Source organism: Colletotrichum jinshuiense, chromosome 5, assembly GCF_051148585.1.
Source record: "Colletotrichum jinshuiense chromosome 5, complete sequence".
Lineage (NCBI taxonomy): Eukaryota > Fungi > Ascomycota > Sordariomycetes > Glomerellales > Glomerellaceae > Colletotrichum > Colletotrichum jinshuiense.
In genome coordinates this window covers 4,384,887-4,410,241 of record NC_139312.1, presented here as the reverse complement: position 1 = coordinate 4,410,241, position 25,355 = coordinate 4,384,887, and the positions used below count along the sequence as shown (strand labels likewise).

At 53.3% G+C, this 25,355-nt stretch overlaps 5 protein-coding genes across 5 annotated transcripts; 4 read left to right on the top strand and 1 right to left on the bottom strand.

The window, feature by feature from the left end:
* Nucleotides 1-4,136: 4,136 nt before the first annotated feature.
* On the top strand, nucleotides 4,137-6,201 carry EsH8_V_001058 (uncharacterized protein; the record flags this gene model as incomplete). Its single annotated transcript, XM_083273574.1, has 5 exons — nucleotides 4,137-4,478; nucleotides 4,554-4,854; nucleotides 4,913-5,190; nucleotides 5,258-5,279; nucleotides 5,336-6,201. The coding sequence occupies 5 exons, from the start codon at nucleotides 4,137-4,139 to the stop codon at nucleotides 6,199-6,201; spliced, it is 1,809 nt and encodes a 602-aa protein (XP_083126289.1).
* Nucleotides 6,202-12,564: 6,363 nt separating this feature from the next.
* On the bottom strand, nucleotides 12,565-13,893 carry EsH8_V_001057 (aromatic ring-hydroxylating oxygenase subunit alpha; the record flags this gene model as incomplete). Its single annotated transcript, XM_083273573.1, has 2 exons — nucleotides 12,565-13,015; nucleotides 13,073-13,893. 2 exons carry the CDS (start codon nucleotides 13,891-13,893, stop codon nucleotides 12,565-12,567), a joined length of 1,272 nt encoding a protein of 423 aa, XP_083126288.1.
* A 1,692-nt stretch (nucleotides 13,894-15,585) lies between these two features.
* On the top strand, nucleotides 15,586-17,034 carry EsH8_V_001056 (sarcosine oxidase; the record flags this gene model as incomplete). Its single annotated transcript, XM_083273572.1, has 3 exons — nucleotides 15,586-16,390; nucleotides 16,463-16,706; nucleotides 16,770-17,034. The coding sequence occupies 3 exons, from the start codon at nucleotides 15,586-15,588 to the stop codon at nucleotides 17,032-17,034; spliced, it is 1,314 nt and encodes a 437-aa protein (XP_083126287.1).
* Nucleotides 17,035-17,991: 957 nt separating this feature from the next.
* EsH8_V_001055 (uncharacterized protein) lies at nucleotides 17,992-20,257 on the top strand (the record flags this gene model as incomplete). The annotated part of the gene is made up of 4 exons (XM_083273571.1): nucleotides 17,992-18,023; nucleotides 18,280-18,710; nucleotides 18,765-19,666; nucleotides 19,724-20,257. 4 exons carry the CDS (start codon nucleotides 17,992-17,994, stop codon nucleotides 20,255-20,257), a joined length of 1,899 nt encoding a protein of 632 aa, XP_083126286.1.
* A 2,370-nt stretch (nucleotides 20,258-22,627) lies between these two features.
* EsH8_V_001054 (uncharacterized protein) lies at nucleotides 22,628-25,144 on the top strand (the record flags this gene model as incomplete). Its single annotated transcript, XM_083273570.1, has 1 exon — nucleotides 22,628-25,144. One exon carries the CDS (start codon nucleotides 22,628-22,630, stop codon nucleotides 25,142-25,144), a length of 2,517 nt encoding a protein of 838 aa, XP_083126285.1.
* Nucleotides 25,145-25,355: the final 211 nt, after the last annotated feature.

Genomic DNA, 25,355 nt, shown 5'->3' with positions numbered 1-25,355 from the left:
TGCGGTGTAGGTGTATCGTCGTTGTATGTTTGTCTCGAAGCTCGCCTCATGGCTCACCTCTGACATGGCGGAGCGTCAGGGTGGGAAAGGAGGGAAGAAAATCCTCCGGGGCACGGAGTGCGGGAGGAGCCAATGTTAAAGTCAACATGCGCCTTGCAGTCCCGACAGGGATACGGTCACATCAAGTTTCACACGAGGGCAATCGCGCGTGCAATGGGTCCGGTCTTCTCGAAGGGGCAATGACTCGCACTGGGGCGTTGTCTTGCCCCTGATCTCGCTTCCCCCGGGCTATTAAGTGGACGCCTGGCGATGCTGACTCGAATGAGAATGCCCTCGAGCCCGGTTAACCCACAATCCGTCAGCCCGCACATCCACAACCCGAGTCCGGCAGATTCTATTCGCTCGGCTCTCCGAGTGATGTGCACTCTTTCCATCTTCTCCCCTTGTCGAGCCCTCGCTGATTGTAACTGACTGCCTCAAGTTGTAGAGTAGGGCAGGGGGATGTGGGTTATGGGTTAAGGATTATGGGTTTTAATACAACCTTCAAGGATTTGGTCCGTGAGCAGGAACTCGCGATAGAAACGGCCGAGGTGTTAGATGAAAGTTACAACAGCGACGACTGGGCATGTCAACCTGCTTCGGGGATACCAGGTGAATTTGTACGGCTTTGCTGTTGCAGCAGGCCGCGTCTTGTGGAACTCGCAAAGGACACCATGGCCAAGTTCCAGCAAAACACGACGTCCGTTAGGCCACCGGGCGCTAGGGCTTCAAGGCTTAATTAACCTTAACAGAAGCGATATTCTATTTTTACGATCGACAACCACCTTGCCTACATGGGGTCTTGGCAGCCTGAGAGCCGACCCACTCTGTAAGTCAACAGAGTCGTCTCGATGCTTTTGCGCCAACGAGGGACGCCAGTTCCCGCCGGGACCTGCCACGCAGCAATTCACGTCGCATCCCGTCAAAGACGCGCAAGCCACCGCCACAGATTCTGAGGGCTTGTAACTAATTGAACTATATGAATAGTTACCTCGGATTCGAGAACCGCATCTCTACTCGTCGCTGTAGAAGTTTTCAGGTCAAACACTCAGCTTAATGACAGGACTGCAAGGGCACAGGGTGTGTTTCTGCAGCACGTTCACAGCTCGGCCCCGTCTCTGGGCTTTCCCAACGGGGTTGATGTGCTGGATGCGATGGACCTCAAGGATCTGGCTGCTTAGACCTTGCCCCCAGTCACGCTTGCGTCAGCAGACAGCATGGATCTAGGGGAGCGCCAGATAATTTCACCTGAGATTTGATTGGAGACTGATTGCGTTACTAAGGGTTCTTACGATTCTTCAGGGGCGATGACTTGATATTGCAAAGTAGCGAGCTTTTGACGTCGATGGAGGGTGGATTTGAAGAAGCATGAGGAGCAAAAGCAGATGGTCCGGCCATGGCAGCCCTTCAGGATTAGATAGTCGTGTGCAATGTAAGTATGTGTGGGGGATAAACTTGACTTGATGGCTCCGATGTGAGAAATTTTTACACAAGGTCATTGACGTCTTCATGGTCGTAAGTGATGTACAACCTGCCGGATGGAGGTTGAGGGGCAAGGATGCGCAGGGACGCATGTGCCTGAAGAAAAGATGTTTGAACCCCTTTGACTCTCAATCATGAGTCCTGTAACCCTGACGTGACGAAAAAGGGGGTGAGGTAAAAGTTGAGATGAGTAAGAGATGAGATGGCACATGAAAGGATCCTGTGAACCGGGCTCACTCACATCTGACTCACATGAGTTTGTCACAACAGTGTCTTTTATATTATCTGCGGCTGCTAGGGACTACTTTGAATATCTGGACATGTCATAATGACGAGAAAATAAATACTTCGCCGTGGTACTGCATCCAAAGAAAAAGCGGTTCCGGACACCATAGCTAACACTTTACCACATCGACATGACTCGCGCAGCTGGATGGATGGGTGGTACAGGACGGGACACTTGTCGATGCATCACGCCGAGACATCAGACGCCCCGCCCCCACCTGCCAATTTCAGCCAAGACACGTTCTGTTGTCAACCCCGCCAGTTCTCCAGACATCAGAAACTAGCATATCCACTAGTAATGACGTGAAATGTGGCTGCGGTTGTGGCTGCATCTGCCTCTGTAACTGTGGTCTTTAGTTTCTAGAATGTGGACTGTAGGTCGTACGATGCAAGTCACGAATTGCGGACTACGGACTGCGAACCCGCAGTTTAAGGGGTTGTGAAGGATGGCGTCGATAGGCCAGCATCCGAATGGCTGCACTGATCTTTCGCAGCTTGTCGCAGGGAATTGCTACTCAGACCAATCAGCTCCGACAGCCTCTTTCCGGCATGCCGGTTCCCAGTTCCCTTCTCGTTTTGCCAACAATGTTATTGTCATTCAATCGAGTGAAGAGAATGTCTCGCGGAAAAGGGCGATCAACGGGCAGCGTATCTTCGAATCCCCGCACGCGGGCACCGGGCGGCGGATTAACCTTCCGACGGGAGATCGGCATGATTTTGACTCGGAGGTCTTGTTGCTGATCCTTTTCTTTTCGATGTAATTTTTCCCGTTTACATCCATGACATGTGCCGATCCCAACTATCACCCTATTACCGGACTGAGACAGCGTTTCAAGGGGCAGGCCTCTCTTTGAGTTCACTGCTTGTCCACCTCCTACAGATGGTCGACTTCATCTCGTGATGGTTGAAAGGGTGCACTTCGCTGTGTTTGCTTCCCTTTCTGATTTTGGAGGCAGATCATGACATGTCAGTTTCCCCATACAACTCCCCCAACCATCTGATGAACCGAGTGCAGACCCCAGAGAGGGGGGAAATATGATCGTGGTGGCCAATGTAATCTATCAGCGCCACAGAAGCAGGCTCCCCAAAAACTAGGTATCCCATCAGGGAGGTGTTGGAAGATGCGTTGTCCTAAAAGAGGTTAGTGGTATGCATACTGGGCACCAGCAGCGAGTGATGCGGTAAAGAAACCTGGTCGGCGGAATGGAAGAAGCAGAAAGCCACCGGACTGTTCGGAAAACGTTTACGTAAGGGTTGCACAAGCACACCATCTTTCTCGACTTGCAAATCCTTCCGCGGAGATGTTATTTTCTGCGCGCCTGTTGTTGCTTCATATTTACATCTTATTTGGGAATGCAAACGACGGACTGGACTTTTCTAACTAACAGCTCCAGAGAGGATAGCTTTCCAGAATATCATCAAAATACATCCGTCAACCTTTTATCTCCCGGAACACGAAGCCGGGGTTCTCAACCGAGAGAATCCATTGGCCTTCTTGGTACAAACCGTTCAGACGGCGGTGAGAGTTGTACAGCAGCAACCATGCAGTCGCTGTCACAAAACGTGCATTTCAATTGGGGAAATTTTGTACGTGCTACTTGTCTGTCAAAGTAGCCCGATCTCTAGCCAGACTATGCTTGAGATACCTGTTGGCACTTCTTTAGGCAGCAGAGTCGACAGATTGCTCTGCAGACAAGTTTCCTAAAACGTGGCTATTGTGGTGAAGTCTTGCTGCTCGTGATGTAATTGTCAGGGAAGCCTGCACGTTGAGGCGCAGGGGGAAAGATTAAGTGCATCACAGCCTGACCAACTTTAACATAAAGTTTGTTCGTCCTGCTACCTGATTACTGAAATAAAACACAGGGTTGAGGCTCAAGTTGCTTAGTTTCCTGCAGCCAAGCCGTGGCTGAAGGCAAGGTAGCAATAGTCCCTTGCAAACACTCGCATGATTGGCGCAACGAAGCAGCCACAGCGCCAACTAGGAAGTATTCGTATTGTCTTGCAGAAGTAAGCCCCCTCCTCTAAATGCTTGTTCCGGCGCAACCTGAGCCCGAACCCGACCAATGTGAGGCCATCTTGGCCGATAGACAGCAACAAACGGGAGACCGGGTTCTTTATCATCTGATGATTTCAATTTCCGGCAAGGCGAACCTGCAAGGCGAACCCGCAAGATGGAGGCGAGGACCTGCCTCGGAACGGTGTGTTGGGAGATTTCAGAGGCAAGTAGATAAACCGTGCGACATCTGCTTGTATCCCCTTGGTCGAACCGGTCACGCAAGCATTGTGATCCGCCGCCCTCTTCACGGGCGTCATTGCCTAGCGCGTTCAAAATGTACAAACGAGTAACGGGCTACTTATCGATCGCTACATTTTTCCTCGCCGCCACTCTTTTGGCTCTTGAAAATGCAGCGCCTCCGAGAGCCGGCGTCGATGTCCGTGGTCTTTCTGCGGCCGCAACCCCCCTCCCCCAACAAGGAATAGGGGCAGATATTCTCGTCGACAGAACATTCCAAGACTCTTTCCGCCCTGATTCGGGTGTCGAATCACTTTTCAAGGACAAGAACTCGACCGGGTCTGTATCCGAAGGCTCACTCTTCGGCCGGCAAACATGCGATAGCCCCGCGAGCCCCCGGTTCTGTGGCAGCTTCTGCTGCGGTGCATCGGACCAATGCGTACGTTGAACCGAGCCTTCCTCCAACTCCTCTGCCCCTCGATCCATGGGAGTAGTTGGGCTAAAGTCTCACCAGTGCTGGAAAAATTGCTGCCCTCTGGGGAACTCGGGCACATGCTGTCCGAGCCCCATGACTGGATGCTGTCCCAACACAGACAACTGCGTCCCAGTAGTGAACAAGTGCTGCAACAAAGCTGCAGAAACTTGCGGTGGCGGATCCTGCTACCCAGCCGGGTCAGTATGTTGCGGCAGCGGCGCATGGGCGTGCGAAGCCGGCTGGTCGTGCTGCGCCTACAACAAGTGTTGCAAGCCTGGAAGGAAGTGTTGCAACAACGAAGGGTGTTGCGACAATGACACAAAGTGCTGCCCGGGGATCTGTATGTCTGACGTTTTCCTGCGAGTAATTGATGGGAGTCGTAGCTAACTACCGCGCAGGCTGTCCGAATGGGTATGAATGCGGTGACAGCTATGGGCAGTGCAAGCGAGAGACGACGTCAGTATCGACACCGACTTCTACGTCCACTCGAACCTCATCTTCCTCCACCGCGTCGCCGCCTCCGCAGGTAACGATTCCCAAAATCAAGACGCCAAAGGTGTCGTCAGAGCCAGTTACCTCCGGCACTTGTGCATCGGCAACAGTAGTGGCGGTACCTACGTCGACAAACCTGCCCGTGCTTGAATTTTTCTATCCTGGCAAGGACATCTTTAACGATGTAAGTGCCACCCCCTTGCCGGAGAATGAGCTCTGCTCAAGACAGCTGCTGAATGTAACGGTTCAAGATTCCCATGAGTACTTGCCTAGGTTTGTCCCTCCCAGTATTCCCTGTAAATTATCGTACCGATGCTTATTCCATTCAGGTATCCGCCACCAACTCGGCTACTCGGCCCAGGAGATCGTCCTCACCTACGCCGGCGACGGAAGCGACTGCGCCAACCAACGCGGTCGAGAGTCAGGCTGCCGCGGCTGCTGCAAGAACATCAGAAAGCTCTCCGGTGTCAATGCGGGCTCTCGGACCGAATGCGACGAGTTCCCATACAAGTCCACCCTCGAGGGTGGCGCCAGCGCCTGGACGCGATGCGTCACGGCCTGGGAGAACCAGCTGCAGGGGTACCACCTTAATTCGTGGTACAGCGATGTTGGCATCTTGACTGGGGACCAGTTTATTGTAAGGGTCCTCGGCCTCGATTGTGCGACGGTGAAGGAGGACGATTTGCAGGGCTGTGAGGGTGGTTCTTTCAAGCGGCAGCTTGCGTCCGAGGGATATTCGGGCACCGAGACTACGATGCACCGCACCTTGGATGGTAAGGTGAATGTGGTTGTTGTGCCGTTTGGCGATCTCGATGGCGGTTCTTTTCTGGCGAACGCGCGAATGGTGACCGGGACGTTGAACTCGGCGACCATCATTGACGGCGACGGACAGCCGATGGCTTCCTTTTCTTATTCGGAGCTTTCCAAGCTATACACCCAAGGGGGAATGTCGATGAATTGGGATTTGAGTGATTATGTCGGCGGCATTGGGCTCATTGGGGAAACGTCCTCGTCCAACGTCAACCTGGTTTGGAATTTGACAACCGTTTCGGGCCAGACGACTTCAACCCTCGTTCCGATTCCGACGCAATCAAAGTCGGGCTCCCCAGATCGGAGAACATATCTGGGCTCAGTTGTGTGGCTTCTTTGCTTCTGGGTACTTGTCTTTTCAGTGGCCCTTTTCCCGCAAACTTGAAGCATACATGTTTGGCGATTCGCCTTTTTTTGGGGGGGGGGAGACGGGGGTGGGGGTATCTGTCTTCGTCCTCGTTTTCTTTTTGGGAGAATCTTTTCCGTTCCTTTTTTCCTTTCAAAATTATGTTTCGTACCAGGCCGGAGATACCACATGCTAGTCTTTGGTCGATTCTAAAGCGATACTCATGATACGAAGCTGTCATTGACAACTGCTGCAGCTGATTGTGTTTCGTTCGTGATTGAGATGAACTCTATACGGATACAAAGCCAGTAGAGCCTGTACTAGACAGGGTTTGATAGTTCGATGTAACTCGAGAAGCCTGACTTGGTAATTAATGACCGGGTGTTGAGGCTAACCCCCCTTTTTCATTTCGAATGGTCGGTCTGTATTCGCTCGGCGTTTTCGCCGAGAAATGTCACCTTTAGCTGTTGGTTCCAAGTTCTGCCAGCAATCTGCTATTGCAGGCACTCTTTCAACCCCTGAATGTGCGATTGGCCGACGACCAATTTCTCCAGCACCCCCAAGATCTTGCCAATGCCAGCAAGATAAAGCTCTTCGCAAACATCGCCCGTAGCAAAACTCCCGCAGGATCGCAGAAATTCTCGTGCTCCGATTAGCGGAGAGGCAAGAAACATGCGGGGAGCTCCAACGGTCTTGCAAGGCCCCATGCCGGTTGCAATCTCGCTAAGGCGGTGATGGCGTGAGCTAAGACGAGTTGGTCAGTGTTGGTTGAGAATTTGGGAGGCTTCTCCTCCGTCCAGTTCCCGTCCCGGCGCTGCGAAACACGTCCCTCAAATTGGCCATTGCGCGTTTCTTGCAAGGATGTTGATCGGGTAAAGCCCAGGCAGATGCCTGCTAGTTCTCGCGGGATGATGGCTGTGTTTTTTTTTTTTTGTTTTTTTCGCGTTCTTCATCACCAGCACATAAAATCACCATCGACTTTTTGGAGTGGTCCGGATCGTGAGTTCTCCCTCTCCTCTGCAGTATCGGAATCGAGCGCAATATGCTGACTGATTCGAAAGAGCATTGAACGTCTCGTCTTTGAAACGAACCGTTGGTACCCCATCCCGATCCGCGAACCCGAAAAAGGTCGAAAATGTCGATCCCAACCAAATCCGAACCGGAAGAGTCGCATTATCAATCGCGGTGCTGGTCGGCAAACACCGAGGAAGAATCGACAACACCACCCGAGGGCCAAGAAAGCAGCGACAAGATCACGGTGACCACTGTAATATCCATCGGCGATGTATACCTCAATATGCCTACGAACCCCACGTTTCGTAAAAAGAAATACTGACCAGAAGACAGCACGACGAAGTTTTCAACCAGCCCGTGGATGCTGGCGAGAATGGCGCCGACGATAATACAGCGGCGGAGAAATAATGCGTAGAGATGCGGGGTCAACCTTGGGGGATTTTGTGAATTCTTAGCCTGAGCGAGAGGGAGGCATGATTTTCGACATGAAGCAAAAGTATCAGCCATTATGTGTGCCTGGATTCTGCGGCAAGAGGCGCAACCGAGACAGAAGTGTTTAGATGGAAGCGACGTAATCATATTTGTAATCATATTGTGTAATCAAGACTAATTAATCATAGCCATAGTTATTTACTGCACTGCCCTTTCACAATGGCCTAGGAATATCAATCTTTTATGTGTCATTCTTGAGGTTGCCGTCAGGACGCAAGAGTCAAGCAAATGCAAATCTTGGCTCGGGGCCACGCAAACCTGGCGAGTCATCGTATCTTACCGCTATTTCAGGGAGCTTTGAAGGGCAAATGGCTTGGTATGGATGGATTAGTAATTGTAGAGCGGTGCCTAAGTTATGATGGGGTTGTGCCATCCCTTTTGATGACCACAACACACCTATTAGCGCGAAATTTGCTGGCCCGTGCGTGACGAATTTATGGTCTTATACAAGCAGTTGGTCTTGATAGTTGATATTGTCCGCTGAATTCCCCGTTTGCGCGGGGACGCTAAACGGCGTAGTTGTGGTCGGCAAAGGGCGTACGCAGCTCAAGTGCCCACATGCCTTGTCGCAGCTAGCTCAGGCTGCCTTAACACCGAGAGCAGCTGATCATAGCATAGCAACATCGACATGAACACCGATTCAATTCCCCCACATTCCAGCGGGCCTCCGAAGATATCCAAGCCATGAAGCACGATCCCTGCAGCCGAGTAAATAGCCGCCATGCCCTCTGCTTTTCCGTCGGCTCCTTCATAGTGTTAAATGCATAAGACCTGTTCGGTGAGAGTCCTCATTGCCAAGTTCCAGTGGAAACCCGATAATGTCAACCAGGAAGAAATCGGTCACAAACTGAACCGGTGGCTTCCCAGTGAAAAGAGGCATTGACGGCGTCGCGGTTTAAGTATGAACTACGCCCCAGAAGCTGCTTGGAAGAATGACAAGAGAGCTTACTGACCATGTGATAGTTGCGAAATCCCCGTAATCAGTATGGTTGAATAAGACTCCCCTAGTCCTGTGGAGGTTGGTCGGGTCTGTGCCTCGGACATACGCGCACGGCCCGGCCACCCTTCAATTTGACTGTTGGGTCCCCTGCCTGTGCCTGAGTCTTGACTGTTACGCTTCTACTGAGACTTTCAGAGTGCTCAGTTAGCTCTCAATACACAATCAATTTTTACCTTCCAACTACGGTCGAAGTAGCTTAGCCGACTTCCGAGACGAAATCTGAAATCCCAAGGGGAGGGAATTCTTGGCCGGCTATTGAGCACATTCCTCACAACGGCAAAACATTGCCCGCATGGATACCAACAGGGGTTGTTAGCCCGGCTATATACTGAATAAGGGGGGGTAATTGACTAGGGAGAAAATATTCTACCAAGGTGGTACAACGTACCGGGAAGCGGTCATGTCATCATTGCTTCACTGAAATGTTCTTGTCTTCAAAAATCCAGGCATGCAGTTCCCATTCAATCACTTGGCACATCGTATATGCTACGTTGACAGCCATCATTAGTTAGTTGATACTCGCCTTGCACAATTTGAGAGAAATGCCGTTTCACCAAACAGCTCCGCAATCATCAACAAAACGCGATGAACCGAGTTCGGATTGCCGTATCTGTTTGGGACGCAATGCTCCTTGACAAATGAGATCGGCGAAGATTTAACCTCGAAAATAATCATAGCATTATGGAGAAAATTATTATCGCCACTGCAAGGGCGCGGCAAATCATGTGTATTAAGACATTGATGAAGGAGAATGTGTAGCACTTGGGCATTCGGTGGCATGACCTGTCATAGCCAACTGGCCAGCGGCATTTTTTTCAAGTCACACTCCTTGCTATTCGGGGACTGACCACTCTAGTTGAATGGGTTACATGGTTATCGCTTCCCTTTGCTACGGATGAGGAAGACTTTTGAATTTTCTGGATGCACCAGCTGACGTTGCTTTTAGCCCAAAAACAGTTCGAATTGCAGAAGTTAAGACGTGTTTATTTCAGGTCTATTTCAAAACTGAGCAAAACAAAGGAAACTATTTCGGGTCAGATCCAAAGATGACGACGAAAGATATAAAGACGCAGAAGTCTGAGAATACACCCTACAAAGACACCTCAAACAGCAAGGGCCATGATCCTTGGAGCATTGCATGGGTTCGACTTTTCGGGACAATGGATTCTAGCTATTTCTGTATTTCAACAAGAGACGATCAATGTAATTTCTAGAACATGGCCGTGGAACCTATTTCCAAAACCCGTCGCAGAAAGACAACAAAAACAAATTGCAAACCAGAGGGTCGTCCTTTCAACAGCAATACCTTTGGATTGGTTCATATCTAAGTCATTCTTCTTCTCTCATGTTTTATATGTCACATTCAGCTCAGAGTAACGTGTCGATATCAAGTCATAAAACCATTCAAAACGTCGGCGATCCCCCTCCACAGCACCTCTCTCATCACTTGTGCCAGAAAATGGGCTCCGAAAGTTCAAAATTGCAGTCTCCCCATGATGTGGCTGAAAAAGATCCGCACTTCCGATCTAGTCAAGCAGAATCCGAGTCCGGCAACTACAGAGATGAGTGCTGCAACCCTTTTTTGGTCCACAGACGTCCGGCCTCAGCTGCCCATCTCAAATTAGATGAGGCAAGTTGTACACTCTCTGGAGTATTCTGTGGGCTGAATTCGGAACAAGACCAGCCTTTCAATGATCGATGGGAGCAGGTCGATGACACCGGCATGACGTCGTATGACCGTGTTGCTCGGCTGATAGAGGGACGCACCCAGGACTGGACTCTCATTGCCCTCCTCAACATCAGATTACCGTTGGAAAATTGGAATCCTGTTGAAACTGGTCAAGTCTCAATTTGCATTGGCGTTTGTCAAAGCGTCACAGACGATCTCGCAAAAATGATCGCAACCGACGTCTGTGATCTCTTGACAAGGTAGGTTGTGTATGCTGCATTGCTACTGCTGCTCTGACTCTGTACTGTAGTTTGGGTCTCAACAACACAGTCGCAGTCTCCGTGTTCCATTTCACCCCGAGCCTGTTTTTCTGCGGAAAACCTAAAGAGCTGAAGTTTGGACTGGACTTTGAGAGTCTGTACCCATTGGACATATACTCTGGCAAACACCTGGGTAGATCTCTCGGAGTCGCGGAGACTGGTCGCACGGGGTCTTCCGGCTTCCTTGTCCGGGTTGAAAGACCCAGTAGAAACAAACACGACAAAAAGGTCCACAAGATCATGTTGCTCACCTGTCATCACGTCGTCTCCCGTGAGTCGTTCACAGATTATCCTCCCGCTGCTGACCAAATTTGGGTTGCGGATCCTGACAAGCCTGCCTAGGTAAACGCGATCCGATCCTCACAGCTACCAGAGGCCACCTAGCTATCGAGAGCCCGTCTTTCGAGGACCACGAAACATGGAGAAGATACCTGGAGGATAAGCTGAACACCGAACCAGACTCCCAATATGCGGAGTGGAAGAAGAGACAAAACGTGGGAAAGCGTCTGATGGACTATGAAAGGAGGCATTTGGAATCTTGCGATATGATGCAAGTTGGATGTTCCAAAGCGCTGCATACATTATCCACATCCGACAGGCATCTTGGGACCGTATTTCGGACATCAGGTGCTTTCATCCCCGTACAAAAAGATAGAGGATTAGATTTTATCCAAGACTGGGCTTTGACCGAAATAGATGACCGACGTATTGAAAAGCACAGGAAGAAGGAACTCGTCAACGCAAGTCTAAACCTGAGCCCTAGTCTACAACCAAGCTGACAGTCGTAATAGAGATCCGTGGCACGAATGGACGATGATCCCGTCGATGGCTTAATGCCCCATTTGGTGTACAAATTGGGCAGATCATCTGGCCAGACCGCAGGTCACAGCTGTCCGACTGCCCTCTGTCGATTTGAGTACGAGACTGACGAGGGAACGGAAATGATCACTGGCAAGACCATGCCAGTGGTGAGTGACCAGTGGAACTCGATGCGTGTTTTTGGGCGTAAAGGAGACTCGGGAGCTGCTGTTCTGAACCATAAGCATGAAGTCGCCGGTATGTTGTGGGGAGGAGGGCACATAATGGAGGCAGGCGAAGCCTCAAGTAAAGGTGGATTACAATTCGCGACTCCAATCAACCCTCTGTTGGAGGAAATTCAACGGGCATTGCGTAAAGACATGGGAGAAGAATTGAGGGTCACACTTCTTTGATTAGTGACTGAGTGTAAGACAAGTCAGCCCCCGGCATTGAAGCGTTGCTTGAGAGTTGTTTAAGTCATCTAGTTCTGAGCATTTACGCCCATGAAGAGTTTAATGGATTTTAACATTTCCCCTAGATCCATGAATCTGTTCGAGTATATGTTTACTCATTTCGTTCCCTCACCTTGCTGAAAAATTTTGCGACAGCTTTTGGGCTGCGAACTGTCTGCCCGTTGCTGATTTAGGGGTTGATCTCATTTTGAAAGCACATCGAACAAAATTCACGCGGCTACGCCTTCTCCAACCAGCTATTGCTATAACCCGCACAAATCAACTCAATATACGAGCATTCGATGCTCCTACACAAGAGATGGTGTGCGGGGTCTCTGTCAACACTGGCTTCTACAGGGACGCTACATAGGAAAAAGCATATATTAGCATAGTATGATTACACGCAAATCAAAAAGGGGTCACTGTGCTTCGAACTGCGCAAAAGTGGCAACGTGGACGCTGGAAAAGAAATCAGCCACCAATCTTAAGTAGGAAGAATACTGGCAAAGGAGTACTGTTGCATTGGTTTAATTGGTTCAGTGAATGAATTGTCAATTTCGCTGCAAATAACTTGCAATATCAAATGAATGCTATAAAACGCCAATCACGAAATGATGTAATCGCATGATGTCCCTTTTCTCCTCCATCGACCTGTTATTAGAAGGCAATCGCCTCGTCAAGACACATCTTCTTATCGTCCATTCTGCCTTTGTTTCTGCTACAGCAGTCCACTGCCGAGCAGAGCTTTGAATCACTCTGGCTCACCTCGGCGGTCTTTGGCACCTGCTGCTGTGCGGGCCAGATCTCGCTGCCAGTCTCTTGCTCCTTCTTCCAGTGCTCGGTGATGATCTCGCGTACCCTCCTCTGGAAGAAAAGAGGTCCCTTCTCCATCTCCGGGTGCAGCTCGCCATTGACGAAGATGCCGGCGTTGATGTTCTTTTGCGCGTTGAGGCAGAGGTACTTGTCCTCCGACATGATTCTCTTGTACATCTCGTTGATGACGTTGAAATCCTCGTCGCCGGAGTTCTTGTTACGGTATACTTCGTAGCGCATCTCGGACTTTGAGGGGCCGCTGGGCACAAATCGCTGAATGAAGAAGAAGTGTGGTCTAGGGCAGCAAACGTTAGCATGTTTTCAGGAAGGACTCTAGAGATGAATGACTTACGAGACGTTCATGGAGGCATTGGGCCAGAAGTATGTGGCGGCGACACGGAAGCCCTTGGCAATCTGCTCTTCTGTGGGCTGGCCAAAGTGCTGGATGTACGCGTTCTGAGTGTTGACGTAGTAGGAGTTCAGGTCGGCGATTGAGGGGATATCAGGGTGTGCAGTAGGGCAGTGGTAGCACTCGTTGTAGTTATCGGCCAGAATCTTCCAGTTGTACTCGCCCTCCATCTCCCAGTGGTGGTCGAAGACGTAGTCATCAAAGTTGTAGTGCTCGAATCTGGGCTGCTCGTCGATGCCAAGGAAGTCATCGTTCCAGGCGATCTCCGGCTTCTCACCGGCATCAAGGTTGACCCAGATGAAGCCGTTCTTGTCGACGTGGACGTGGATAGGGAAGAGGTTGTTCTTGGACTTATCGAAGCCCTCAAGGTCTTGGTATCCGGGTGCCTTGGCGAGGTTGCCGCTGAGGCCGTAGGACCATCCGTGGTACTTGCAAGAGAAGACGTAGCTGTTGCCCTCCTCCTTGGTGACGACGGGGAAAGCACGGTGTCTGCAGATGTTGTGCATGGCATTGATTTTTCCTTTCCTGTCTTGGACGATGATGAACTGGTAGCCGGCGACGTCATATCGTACCCAGTCGCCCGGGTTAGGAATTCTGGCCTTGTGGGTAGTGAGGAGCCACTTTCTGGAGAAGATGGCGCGACGCTCCAGCTCGTACATCTCCTGGGATGTGTACCATGTTGCCGGCAGAGCTCTGACGGGGGACTTATCGTCCTGTGCGGGAGTGGAGCCGCCAAAGCCGAAATAGTTCTTGAAAAGTGACATTGCTAGACCAGCCGGTTTCTGTGTAAGATGGCTTAGATGGTTCTCAATGAGAAAAAATGCTAAAGAGCTTGGAATGGAGCTTGAGCTCGGGTATTGTGAATCTGATGATTGTGGTCTGATTTGTGCTACTTAGAACCTTAAGCCCAGAGATGACAGTCCTTCTATATAGTAGTGATAAGCTGGCTGCCCGTTTCAAGTGCCTTCCGCCCTCCGCTATCTCTTGGGCTGGAAGCCGATCATTCGCATCGGTGCTCGACGTCGTGCACCGGACGCCTCTCAATGATTCAGACACACAAAGCCATCAGGTGGCTGTCCGCCCGGTCGTTATACCGATCACATGACCGGCATATGTGTCGCACGGGGCCGATTGGATTTCCAAACGCCGTGGTGTGGGATGTACGGACCGAGCCGCGCAGTGGTGGCCGTGATCCGGGGTCCTCGAGAGGTGTGGATGTACACTAAGATTCCTCCATGATGCGGTGCTGGTGCAGCGCCCACCCCTGGGAGTCTAGACTCGACGCACGATGCTTGATCCAGACACCCTTCTCTGAAGATCCGGCCCACCGACACACACCTTAAGTTGCCCATCCTTGCTTATCACTACTTTAACCAGTTATCCCTCTCGAGGAAACCCCATAGAGTGGATCAAACAACTGTCACACATCGGCCACTAACGAGTATCCTTACCGAATCTGGAAACTTTTGACTGTCCATTCTTCATTGGATGGACCCCGCATCATGGACAACCACGCGGTTCTGACTCCATTGGCGCCCGAAGAGACACGTTGTTTTCAGCAGGCTCGTCCGCAGACATGCCAACAGTGTAATGGATTTTCCCCTATTGGTTAGGCTGAAGCACGGTGTTCATCCCACTCGCTGCACGCTGCACTTTCCCCATGGCGCCTCATCGCCTCCGAGTCGACCACGGGCTAGACCAGGACCCTTCTTCGCCATGCATTGAACGAAAAGTGTCACGTTCGGCACCAGGCCGGCACGCCGCCCAAACACCGCCGGCCCGCTGTGACGATGGGTTGCATCCGTCGACGAGTCAACCACCTTGTCACACACGGTACACCGAGAACCTTCGTATCTATCGTGATGGTGTCGCCCATATCTGATTTACACGGAGGTGAAGACCCAAGCCGAAAGAACCAGGCCGGGGTCAGCTCCTTATTCGGGCCCCTGTCAAGCGTCTTATCTCGGTCCATCCGGGGGCATCCCTGAGGTCTTGGTCCGACTTGGGGCAGATCCAACAGGATCAACACGAAATGTCAGCCAATGTGTGGGATCCTTCTTCAATCGCAAGATAAACTCGCATGGCAGCACTCGTACTTGAGGGCTCAACGATCGCGATTTGGACGTCTTCCAGTTTCGCGCGCAGAACAGACCGGTCCTCGGCTGCCCGGACTTGTCACGTGATCGGCATCCGGGATATCAGCCGACATCGGGACCCCTTCCGGTCTTGGAGGTGGGGGAGATCACACAGGTCACCGATAAGTAAACCGTCGCCTCGCTCCGTGAAAGGCAAGATACAAGGTGCTCAGTATGTAACTTGATTTATTTGCCTCCGTCTCTCCGTACCGTCTTGCAAAAAGCCTCGGAAATTGAGACCCTACTTGCTTGGCTGCAAGAGACCCCTTTTGCACATCATCACACTCCCGTCGACTCATGTCATACTACTTCTTCAACAAAATGACCGAAAGCAAACCTTCATATCTCATTGTCGGCGCGGGTGTATTTGGGGTGTCTACCGCCTATCACCTTATCAAGAAGTACCCCGATGCATCCGTGACCCTGGTCGACAAGGATGCGTTTGACGCTGATGACCGCGTGGCCGCCTCATGGGACTGGAACAAGGTGGTCCGCGCCGACTACGATGATTTCACCTATTGCCAGCTGGCTCTGGAGGCACAGGATATCTTCAAGAATGACCCGCTCTGGAAGCCCTATTTCCACCAGACGGGGGTTTACTGGATCTGCCGCAGCGACTACGCGCAGAATGTCATTGACCACCACAAGAAACTCGGTCGCAAGGACGACATCATTGCCTTGCCCGTTTCCGAGGCCCGCAAATTGTATAATGGGCTCTTTGAAGACGCCGACTACAGCGGCGCCAAGGAGGTGCTGGTGAACCGCGCCAGCGGATGGGCTGCTGCCGGAGACTGTTTGCGCGCAGTCACCCGCAAGGCGGTGGATTTGGGTGTCAAGTACGTGACTGCGGAGACTGCGTCTCTGCAGTTCGACAGCCGTGGCAACTGCACGGGCATCCAGACAGTAGCGGGTGAGACACTGACAGCTGACCACACCATCCTTTCCACTGGCGCGTACACACCAAAGCTGTTGGAGTTGAGTGCCGCAAAGAGCGGTCTGACCAACCTCCGAGCTGGTGACAGAATCCTGGCCGCGGGAATCACAACGGGAATGGCTGAACTTGACGAGGAGGAGTACAAGAAGTACGCAAATATGCCTGTAGGCTTCCAAGGATATACAGGACATGGTAAGTTTTTGGCTCACGATGATCATTTTCTGGATTTGCCGCGTTGAGCTGAGGGGCTCACCGTCAAAACAGGCAAACCGTTTATCGGAAGTATTCCGCCGACAAAGGATAGAGAACTCAAATGGTGGGGATCCAAGATCTTCTCAAATACCAAAGAAATATTGCCCGGCCGCCACGTTTCGGCACCACCACCGGCAAAGGACTACAGCCAGTGGAAAGTCTCTCGGCGTCTCAAAGAGGATATCGCCGAGCAGAGAGATCTGTGGTACGGAAGCAAGAGTGCAGACTGGAAGATGACCAAGCACCGCATTTGTTGGTAAGTTTTTGCAACGTGAACTAAAAGGGCAGTCCCAAAAAGGAACCTGCTGACTGTCAAAAGGGATGCCTTCACAACGAGTTCTGACTTCATCATTTCTCCACACTCCGCCGCCAAAGGTCTGTACATTGCAACCTGCGGCTCATTCCACGGGTTCAAGTTCTTCCCAGTACTCGGCAAGTACGTGATTCAGATGCTGGAGGATTCTCTGTCTCCAGAGCTGAAGACGAGGTGGGCCTGGGACCGCGAGCGTCCAGACCACCTGGAGAACCCAGAGTACCCCAACTCAGAGTTGAGTGATCTTGTGGATCCAGTTGCGAGGTTGTAGTATTTTAAGCAACTTTTCTATAGCGGCATTCAATATAGATACTGGGCCTCGGCAGACACAAAGCAGTGGGGCCTGGGATAATTCAACGTTTCAAGACATGCCGTTTTTTCCCTCCCTGCACCGTGGAGTGTACACGATGGAGTGGGTGCGATAAATCTTGACATGTGGAACCCTATATGGAGCATGCACAACTGAGCAATGATTTCAAATCCACTATCTGCCAGAGCTGGGCCGCTGTCAGTCTCTCAGCTAGCCAGGAAAGCTTGTTTTCGTACCGCAGAGGAGACTTCTATGTCCTAGAAGCCGAATCCCGAATCTGCATACGGTCTAGTGTTCCGCTGTTCAACCAGGCCCAGCATCGCAACGAGGGCTTGTATCTCGCGCCAATTTGACCCAGCGAAGACTTTGCTAAATTTATATAGACTTGGAGGTCGTTTTAAGGTTTTTTGACTACCGGCGTGCCACCATGTTAGTCGTGGTGGCAGGTCTTGCTGGGTTGTTGGATCATCACGATGAGCTCATGGACTCAGAAGGCCGAGATCTTTGCGACATTCACGTGACACAAATACAGTTTTAAGCGCTCTTATCTCCTCACACACGTATCTGTTATGCTTTCCGGTGCTTATCGTAGGGTCACCTTGCCTAGGGCGGTTAGTCTGAGAGGGGAATGCACGGTGTCCGGTCCCCTCACTACTCGGATTAGTCCGTACGGTGCGGGGTTCGTGGCAAGGGTGTTTATGAATCGAAAGTACTTAGTGGAGGCACGTACGCTTCTAGGCCTTTCTCATGAACCTTCTTGTGTTTTCAGGCTGTGAAATACTTCAATGTCATGCCGCCAGAGGAGGGCTCCATCAGTTCTGCCGGCCTGAGGGGGAGACGACGTTCACATCATGCTTGCCTTACTTGCAGGTTTGTCGGCTTCATTCGGTTCTCACTTCATTTGCGCGCCGCTGACAGATGACGCAGGCGGAAAAAGACCCGCTGCCCGGGTGAGAAGCCGTCGTGCTCAAGTTGTGTCCGGCTCCAGCAATCATGTTCGTATCCTGCGGTGAGGCCATCACAAAGCGGGAGGTCGGTACGTGTTCCAGACGCCTTATGACCAGCGATGCCAGACGACTTACCACCGATAGGATGAGAGGCTGCAAACCTTGGAAGAGAAACTGGATCTCCTCCTGAGCGGAGGGGGATTGTAACACGGCACCGCACGCGAATATGCTACGTTCAGACCATCTGACCGGTTCTTAGACCGAACCACCCCGCCCGTCAAGGACATCCGGCAGCAGCATACGAAGAGGTCACCGACACCTCCGAAAAGTCATACTCGGTAACGCCCCCGTCTCGCAGTAACAGGCCGACTTACCCTTCCGACCACAACACGTCCGCCGTCGTCTTCGACCCTGATGACATGGCGACCGGCATCAACCTCTACTTCAAGTACTGCCACCGTCAGCCGATATGGTGCTTCGAGAGGGACGAGGTCGGCGACTACGACTCGCTGCCGGAGGAGCTTGCGAGCAGTATTCTGGCGCTGACATCGCGGTTCTCTGAAAAGCGCGACCACATGCAGCTCTACAGCAGCAATGCAAAAACGCTCATTATGCTCCGTATAGCGAACGGCACGGTGGACATCACGACCATCGAGAGTCTGTGCCTCCTCTCATACGCGTCTTTCATAGGTAAGCGATGACTACCGCGAGACGGGTAGAGAATGCGCGATGCTGACAGTTCAGACGGAAACGTGCACCTTGGTCAATTTCATCTTGGGCTTTCTCTTCAGCTCTGCCGTTCGGCTATGCTTGATATGGAATCCGTTTACAACGTCGACGATCCGACGACGGACAGGAAAAAGCGGCTTTTCTGGAGCCTGCAGCTGCTGGAGCAATCGTACGGCCGACAGGATGGACTTCTCAGCTACCCAAACGACATACGGCGACCGGCTTTACCAGCAAGCGGGAACCATATGGAGCCGGACTCCAAGGCACCGCCGCTGCCCAGGGACGAGCTGGGAACCACGACTCCGAGCGAGCCGGGGATCTGGAACACGAGCGTGTGCTTGGGATGGGTCTGGAGTCAAGTAAGAAAATACGTGTCCGATTGCTCTCACAATATCCTCAAGGAGCCCTGGCGGAACGACTCCATGTACGCCAAGGTGCTCTCGGATTTTATGGAGACGGAGAACAGGATCCCCATGTGCCACCGGTACGACTCGGTCAAGTTTTACGAGCGCAAGATGGAGGAGCTGAAGCTGAACCGAGACTACTGGGCGCCGTGGCTGAAGGAGCAGTTCACGTACCACGCGATACCGACCGTTTTGAACCACCCATTCCTCTACATCGTCGGGGCTCAGCACAACCCCAACCTAGGTATTCCCAACACCTTCTGGAGGAGATCGTCCGAGCAGGCGCTCCTCCACGCCACCTGGATCGTCCGAATGATAGACATGGTCGTGGACAAGCAGGTGCCGCTCGTGGATCCGTTCTTTGGACATGTGGCCGCGATCGCGGCCACGGTGCACCTTTACTACTGTTGTGCCGCGGCAGCGAGGTTGAAGCACAAGTCCAACACAGACTTTGCCAAGTGCAGGAGGTTTCTCAAGAGCTTCATCCCCTGCTCCGCCGCCTGCGGCGCGCTTGTGAGCCGCCCAATCAAGTTGCCATGCCGTGAACCGCATCGACTGACAGCACGCTAGGACCGCAACCTGGACAGGATGACGCGCATCGCCGCCGGCTCAGAACACATGGACGTCGAGGACTGGATGCCGTCAAAGATCTACCTCAGCGTCCCCCTGATGTGGGAAATCCTGCAATTCAACTCCACGACCGACTTGCAGGAGATTCCCAGCGCCGGCCTGCTGGACGCGTCTCTCACGCCCGCCGCCCCACCCGTCGATACGGGCGAGAGCTCTACGCTCGAAATCATTGTCGCCACGTCGCCGGAGATCACGATCAACATTGCAGATGGCGGGCAAGAAGCGCCCACGTCGTCGTTCAAAAGGCCCCCGATTTCCTCGGAGCAGAACAACACTTCCTCCTCGCGTGCGGCCGTGTTCGACCCGCCCACAGTTGAGCAGACCGACAGTCTTACATTTAACACGACCCCGTGGTTGTACGCGGAGCCTTCGCAGCTCGTTGGGATTGGGGACATGAGCTTCCCGCAGTCGGAGCCGGGCAATGCATGGTGGGAGGGGGAGAACTTCAACAATATTATGTTTAATCAACTTTAGCAATGAGCATTTCTTCTGTAGCATTACGCCCTTTCCAAACGTGTTAGTGCATCTTGGTCATCTTGCTGTAGAAGGAATTGTGAAGCACACCAGGAAAAGATGACAGTCAGACCCGGTATGCGGTCCTGCGTCCCCAGCCTCTCTGGTACTCATTGCGATATGTCTTTCCATGCCCTCTCTTGAACCGGCAGTCCAACGCGCCACACGATACCTGTGGTCAGGGACCAGGGTCTGGGATGTGTCACCGAACGGCTGGAAAGCTGACACGAGGACGCAAATGCGCGGGTCTGTCGGAGGCCACGACAGGGTTATCATTATGTAATGATATTCTCTCTGCCCGCTGGGACGAGTCCACATCCCTGCATATCAGCGGCAGGAGATGTCTTGTGAAGGACGCACTGGAAACGGTACGCCTTGGCCTTCCCCAAACGAGGTGGATCGTGCGGGGTGAGCAGGGGGTCATGCTCTCATCTCCCACTAGGCGCCCTCGATGAAGGCGGTTGGGGTGTCACGGCCGGGGGGGCGGGCGGAGTCAGGCTCCGGAGAAGATGAGCAATGGCCTCGGAGTGATACGTCCGAATGTTCTAGCCCTTTCAGCCCCGTTTGGTGGAAGCTCTGCGGGTGTGGTTCGAGAAGAAACACTGAGTCTCTATCGGCCGTTGCCAGCCGCGCGGCATTCGGGGATAACTGCCAACCTTTATGCCGTTGCTCAAGCTACCGGGTTGCCCTCTGCACGCATGCCAAGTTCAGGGTCCTCAGTAGTGTACATGGCCTTAAGGCACGCTAGCGATCGGGAACCCAACTGTTTTTTGACCCTGCGGGAATGTTACATTCCTCATTTGCTACCGCACTGTTCTTCTTAATACACGGGCAAACAATGGCTAGGCTTCGTTTCTAGTCAGGAAAGCGGTGCAAGTCTCCTGTCAACGCAGAGGGGGACGCGGAATAATTCAGCCATGTACTTGACTTGACGTTTGACTGCGATTTGTACTAGACACCACGAGAATGATCTGGTCAATTGGACCTTGAGGCATGATTCGTGCAATAGAACGGCACAGGCTGCAGAAGCGCTGCACCCACAATGGGCAACTCATAACGTAGCAGTGCCTACATGGTGCTGGGGGCACTCAACTGCAATCCCCCAATACGACGCAAGTGGAGGAATTGATGATTCAACAACCAGTCTCGAGCGCACGAAATGCAGCAATGTCCATATTCTCCCAAACGGAAGAAACCCGCATGGGAAACCGTGGCTTTGCACCTGAACGGCGAACCCGACCAACACGGCTTTGCGAGCCCTGTTGGGACCGTCTCGGCCAACACCAACACAATGCCTCAGTGGATGACAGTACTGAAATGGTAGATTGGCAACGAAACAAAATCCGGGTATCGTGATAGTTGGATCAAACCTTGAAGTAGGTTATATTCCAACGTCGCATGGAACATGCGACCAAGCGAGCCCTTTTGTTAACGAATCCGGCATAATCCCGGCCGTTATGTGAGACACATCAATTCTGCACCTCGTCAGAAAAGCAAAAACTGGGCGACGATAGCTGCAACATAACGGACGACGACCCAACCACGCAGCAGCGCACTTTGCTCGGAGTTCAAGATGGAATTGTGGGAGCACAAAACACGGGTCTGCTGTTGATGTCCAACGTCGCAGGGTTGGTTGATGCCTGATGGAGGGACAAACCGTTGGGTATTTCATCGAGATCCAGTTGACGTTATCTCTGTCGCGACGACATAAGCAGGGCATACCGGTAGATTGATTGAGGCGATCGACACGACCCTGATAAGACGGATGCTCGATGACAGTGGCGGGGTAGACAGCCCCAAGGCCCGAGCTCGGAGCGGATCACCATCAGCCGGGCCGGCTTCGATCGCCCAACCCGGGGGGGTTGGAGTTGCAAGTGCGCAGGTGTTCAAGGGCGCGCGCGTCCGCTATCTCTGTTTGCGAGGTGATCCTGGCCACGACCGAATCAAGCACTGGTGAGGCTATGTGGCGATAAGCCCGTAGAGTCGTGGTGGTGATGGTGGTGTCGAATCTGGCCACGCGCGTCGGCAACACGGGCGGCATCGGCATCGGGAAACCGATCACATGACCGTCATATTGGAGCTACCGGGCCACGTCTGGGTGCTGCTATCAATAGCAAGCGGGTTCTCCAACATCTCCACCTGGGGATGGTGCTAGTCTGGATCGGGGTATTCGAGACGGCCACTGTGACTTATAAGTCGTGCTACGAGTGTACAAACAAACCACTTGAGAGAGCCATCGCCAGACGGTCGCTCATAGCCACCCTTCATCCGTATTCTCTTGCATCAATACCAATACCGATACCAGTGTACTCTGAAAGGGGCCAACCAACCATGGATCCCTCCCAGCGTGTCGTCATCATTGGTGCCGGCATCGTCGGTACCAACATAGCCGACGAGCTGGTGTCTCGGGGGTGGACCAACATCACCGTGGTCGAGCAGGGGCCGTTGGCCATGCCGGGGGGCTCGACCTCCCACGCCCCCGGCCTCGTATTTCAGACCACGGGCTCCAAGACCATGAGCTCGTTCGCGAAATACACGGTGCAGAAACTGCTGTCCCTAGAGTGCTTCAACCAGGTCGGCGGGCTAGAGGTGGCAGAGACCCCCGAGAGACTCGAGGAGCTTAAGCGGAAACACGGCTACGCCTCGTCGTGGGGCATCGAGGCGCACCTCCTCAGCGCCGATGAATGCAAAAACGTTTACCCGCTGCTGAGCACCGATGTGGTGCTCGGCGGCCTGCACATTCCCACCGACGGGCTGGCATTGGCCGCCCGCGCTGTCCAAGTGCTTATCGAGCGCACCCGCAAGGCGGGCGTGCGGTACTTCGACCACACCCTTGTCACCGGCATCGAGCGGAGCCAGGGCCATGTCACGGGCGTCGAGACGAGGAACGGCACCATTCCCGCCGATCTTGTCCTCTCGTGCGCCGGTTTATGGGGTGTGGAGGTCGGGGCAATGGTCGGCCTGCCCGTTCCTCTTCTGCCAGTCGGACACCAGTACGTGAAGACGACGCCGGTGCCGGCGCAAAAGGGGAAGAAGCTCCCGGAAAACGGCGCACAATTACCCATCCTCCGTCATCAGGACCGGGATCTCTACTACCGCGAGCACGGCGAGCAGTACGGCATCGGGTACTATGGCCACCGCCCTATGCCGGTCGTCGCCGCTTCGCTGGGCGAAACCCCAGAGCACGTAGACGAGCACAACATGCCGTCGCGTATGGACTTCACTCCAAAGGATTTCGAGCCCGCGTGGGAGCTCACCAAGAAGCTGCTGCCTGCGCTGGGGGAGAGCAAGATCGACTACGGCTTCAACGGCATCATGTCTTTCACCCCGGACGGCGGCCCTCTCGTTGGAAGGGCGCCGGATCTCGAAGGCTTCTTCGTTGCAGAGGCCGTCTGGGTGACGCACTCGGCAGGTGTCGCCCGCGCCGTGGCTCAGCTGCTCACCACCGGCAAGTCCGAGGTCGATCTCACCGAGTGCGACATCTTGCGCTTCGAACAAGTCCAGCTCGCCCCAGAATACGTCAAGGAGGTCTCGACTCAGAACTTTGTCGAGGTCTACGATATCCTGCACCCTCTCCAGCCGCGTGAATCCCCGCGCAACCTTCGCGTCAGCCCGTTCCATGCCCGCCAGCAGGAGCTTGGCGCCTACTTTCTCGAGGCTGGGGGGTGGGAGCGCCCGCAGTGGTTCGAGGCGAACGCGGACCTGGTGCAGCAGCTGCCCGAAAGCTGGAAGCCCAAGGAGCGCGATGCGTGGTCCGCCCGGTACTACTCGCCCATTGCCGCCGCCGAGGCCTGGAAGACGCGTACGGCCGCGGCCATGTATGACCTCACGCCGATACGACGTCTCGAGGTGTCTGGTCCTGGGGCCGTTGACCTCCTCCAGCGGTTGACTACGAGCAACATCGCGACGAAGCCCGGCACTGTCACATTTACTCTGCTGCTCGACGAGCAAGGAGGCGTCCTCAGCGACATCTTCGTTGCCAGGCTCCGTGACGACCTGTTCCAGTTAGCCGTCAACGGGCCAGTTGATCTGGCCTACTTGGCCCGCGAGGCAAGGCTTCAGGTGAAGGAAGCCCCGGCACGCTTCGTACAAGTGCGCGAGACTACTGGAGGGACCAGTGGCATCGGGCTCTGGGGCCCTCGCGCCGCCGACGTTGTTGCTTCCATCAGCTCGGACAGCATCCAGGATTTGCCTCACTCCCAAGCCAAGACAGCAATCATCGCTGGTATCCCGGTCACGGTGATCAGCTTATCATTCGTCGGCGAGCCGGGATGGGAGATATACACGAGCGCCGAGAACGGCCTGCGCCTTTGGGACGCCCTCTGGCATGCCGGCCAACCGCACGGAGTCATTGCAGCGGGCCGCGCCGCCTTCAGTGCGTTGCGGCTGGAGTCTGGGTTCCGGACGTACGGCGCCGATGTCACCACCGAGCACAACCCCTTCGAGGCGGGCCTCGACTTCGCCATCGACGCGGACAAGGAAGGGTACGTCGGCCATGCCGCGATCAAGCGGCTTTCAACCGAAAAGGTTTCCCGGCGGCTGCGCTGCCTGACAGTCGACGACGGCCGCTCCGTCGTTCTCGGCAAGGAGCCGGTGTTCCTGGACGGAAAGGCGGCGGGCTACGTAACCAACGCCGCGTTTGGGTACACAGTCGGCAAGCCCATCGCCTATACTTACCTCCCCGCTGCGGTGAAAGAAGGAGACAGCGTGGAGATTGAGTACTTTGGGCGACGGGTCAAGGCCACCGTCACCGCCGAGCCACTACACAAAGCCAAAGAGAGCCGGGCGGAACCTAGTTCAACTGTAAATGAACGGCCAAGGCGGCCGCTTGTCAGGTCACGACTGTAATTTCGCATGCATTATGAAGCCTGTTTTTAGTTTATGATAATGAGCCAATTCAAAGCATTGTTTACGTCAGAAAAGTCTCACCTCGGGAAGAATGTGCTCTATGAGCCGTTGTTTGTAGATATTGCATCGAGTTCATGTGTATGGAAAGCATTGCACTTCTTCGGGCGTTTGCGAATTTATCACGTAGTGCTTTTTCCAGGGAGATGTTTGT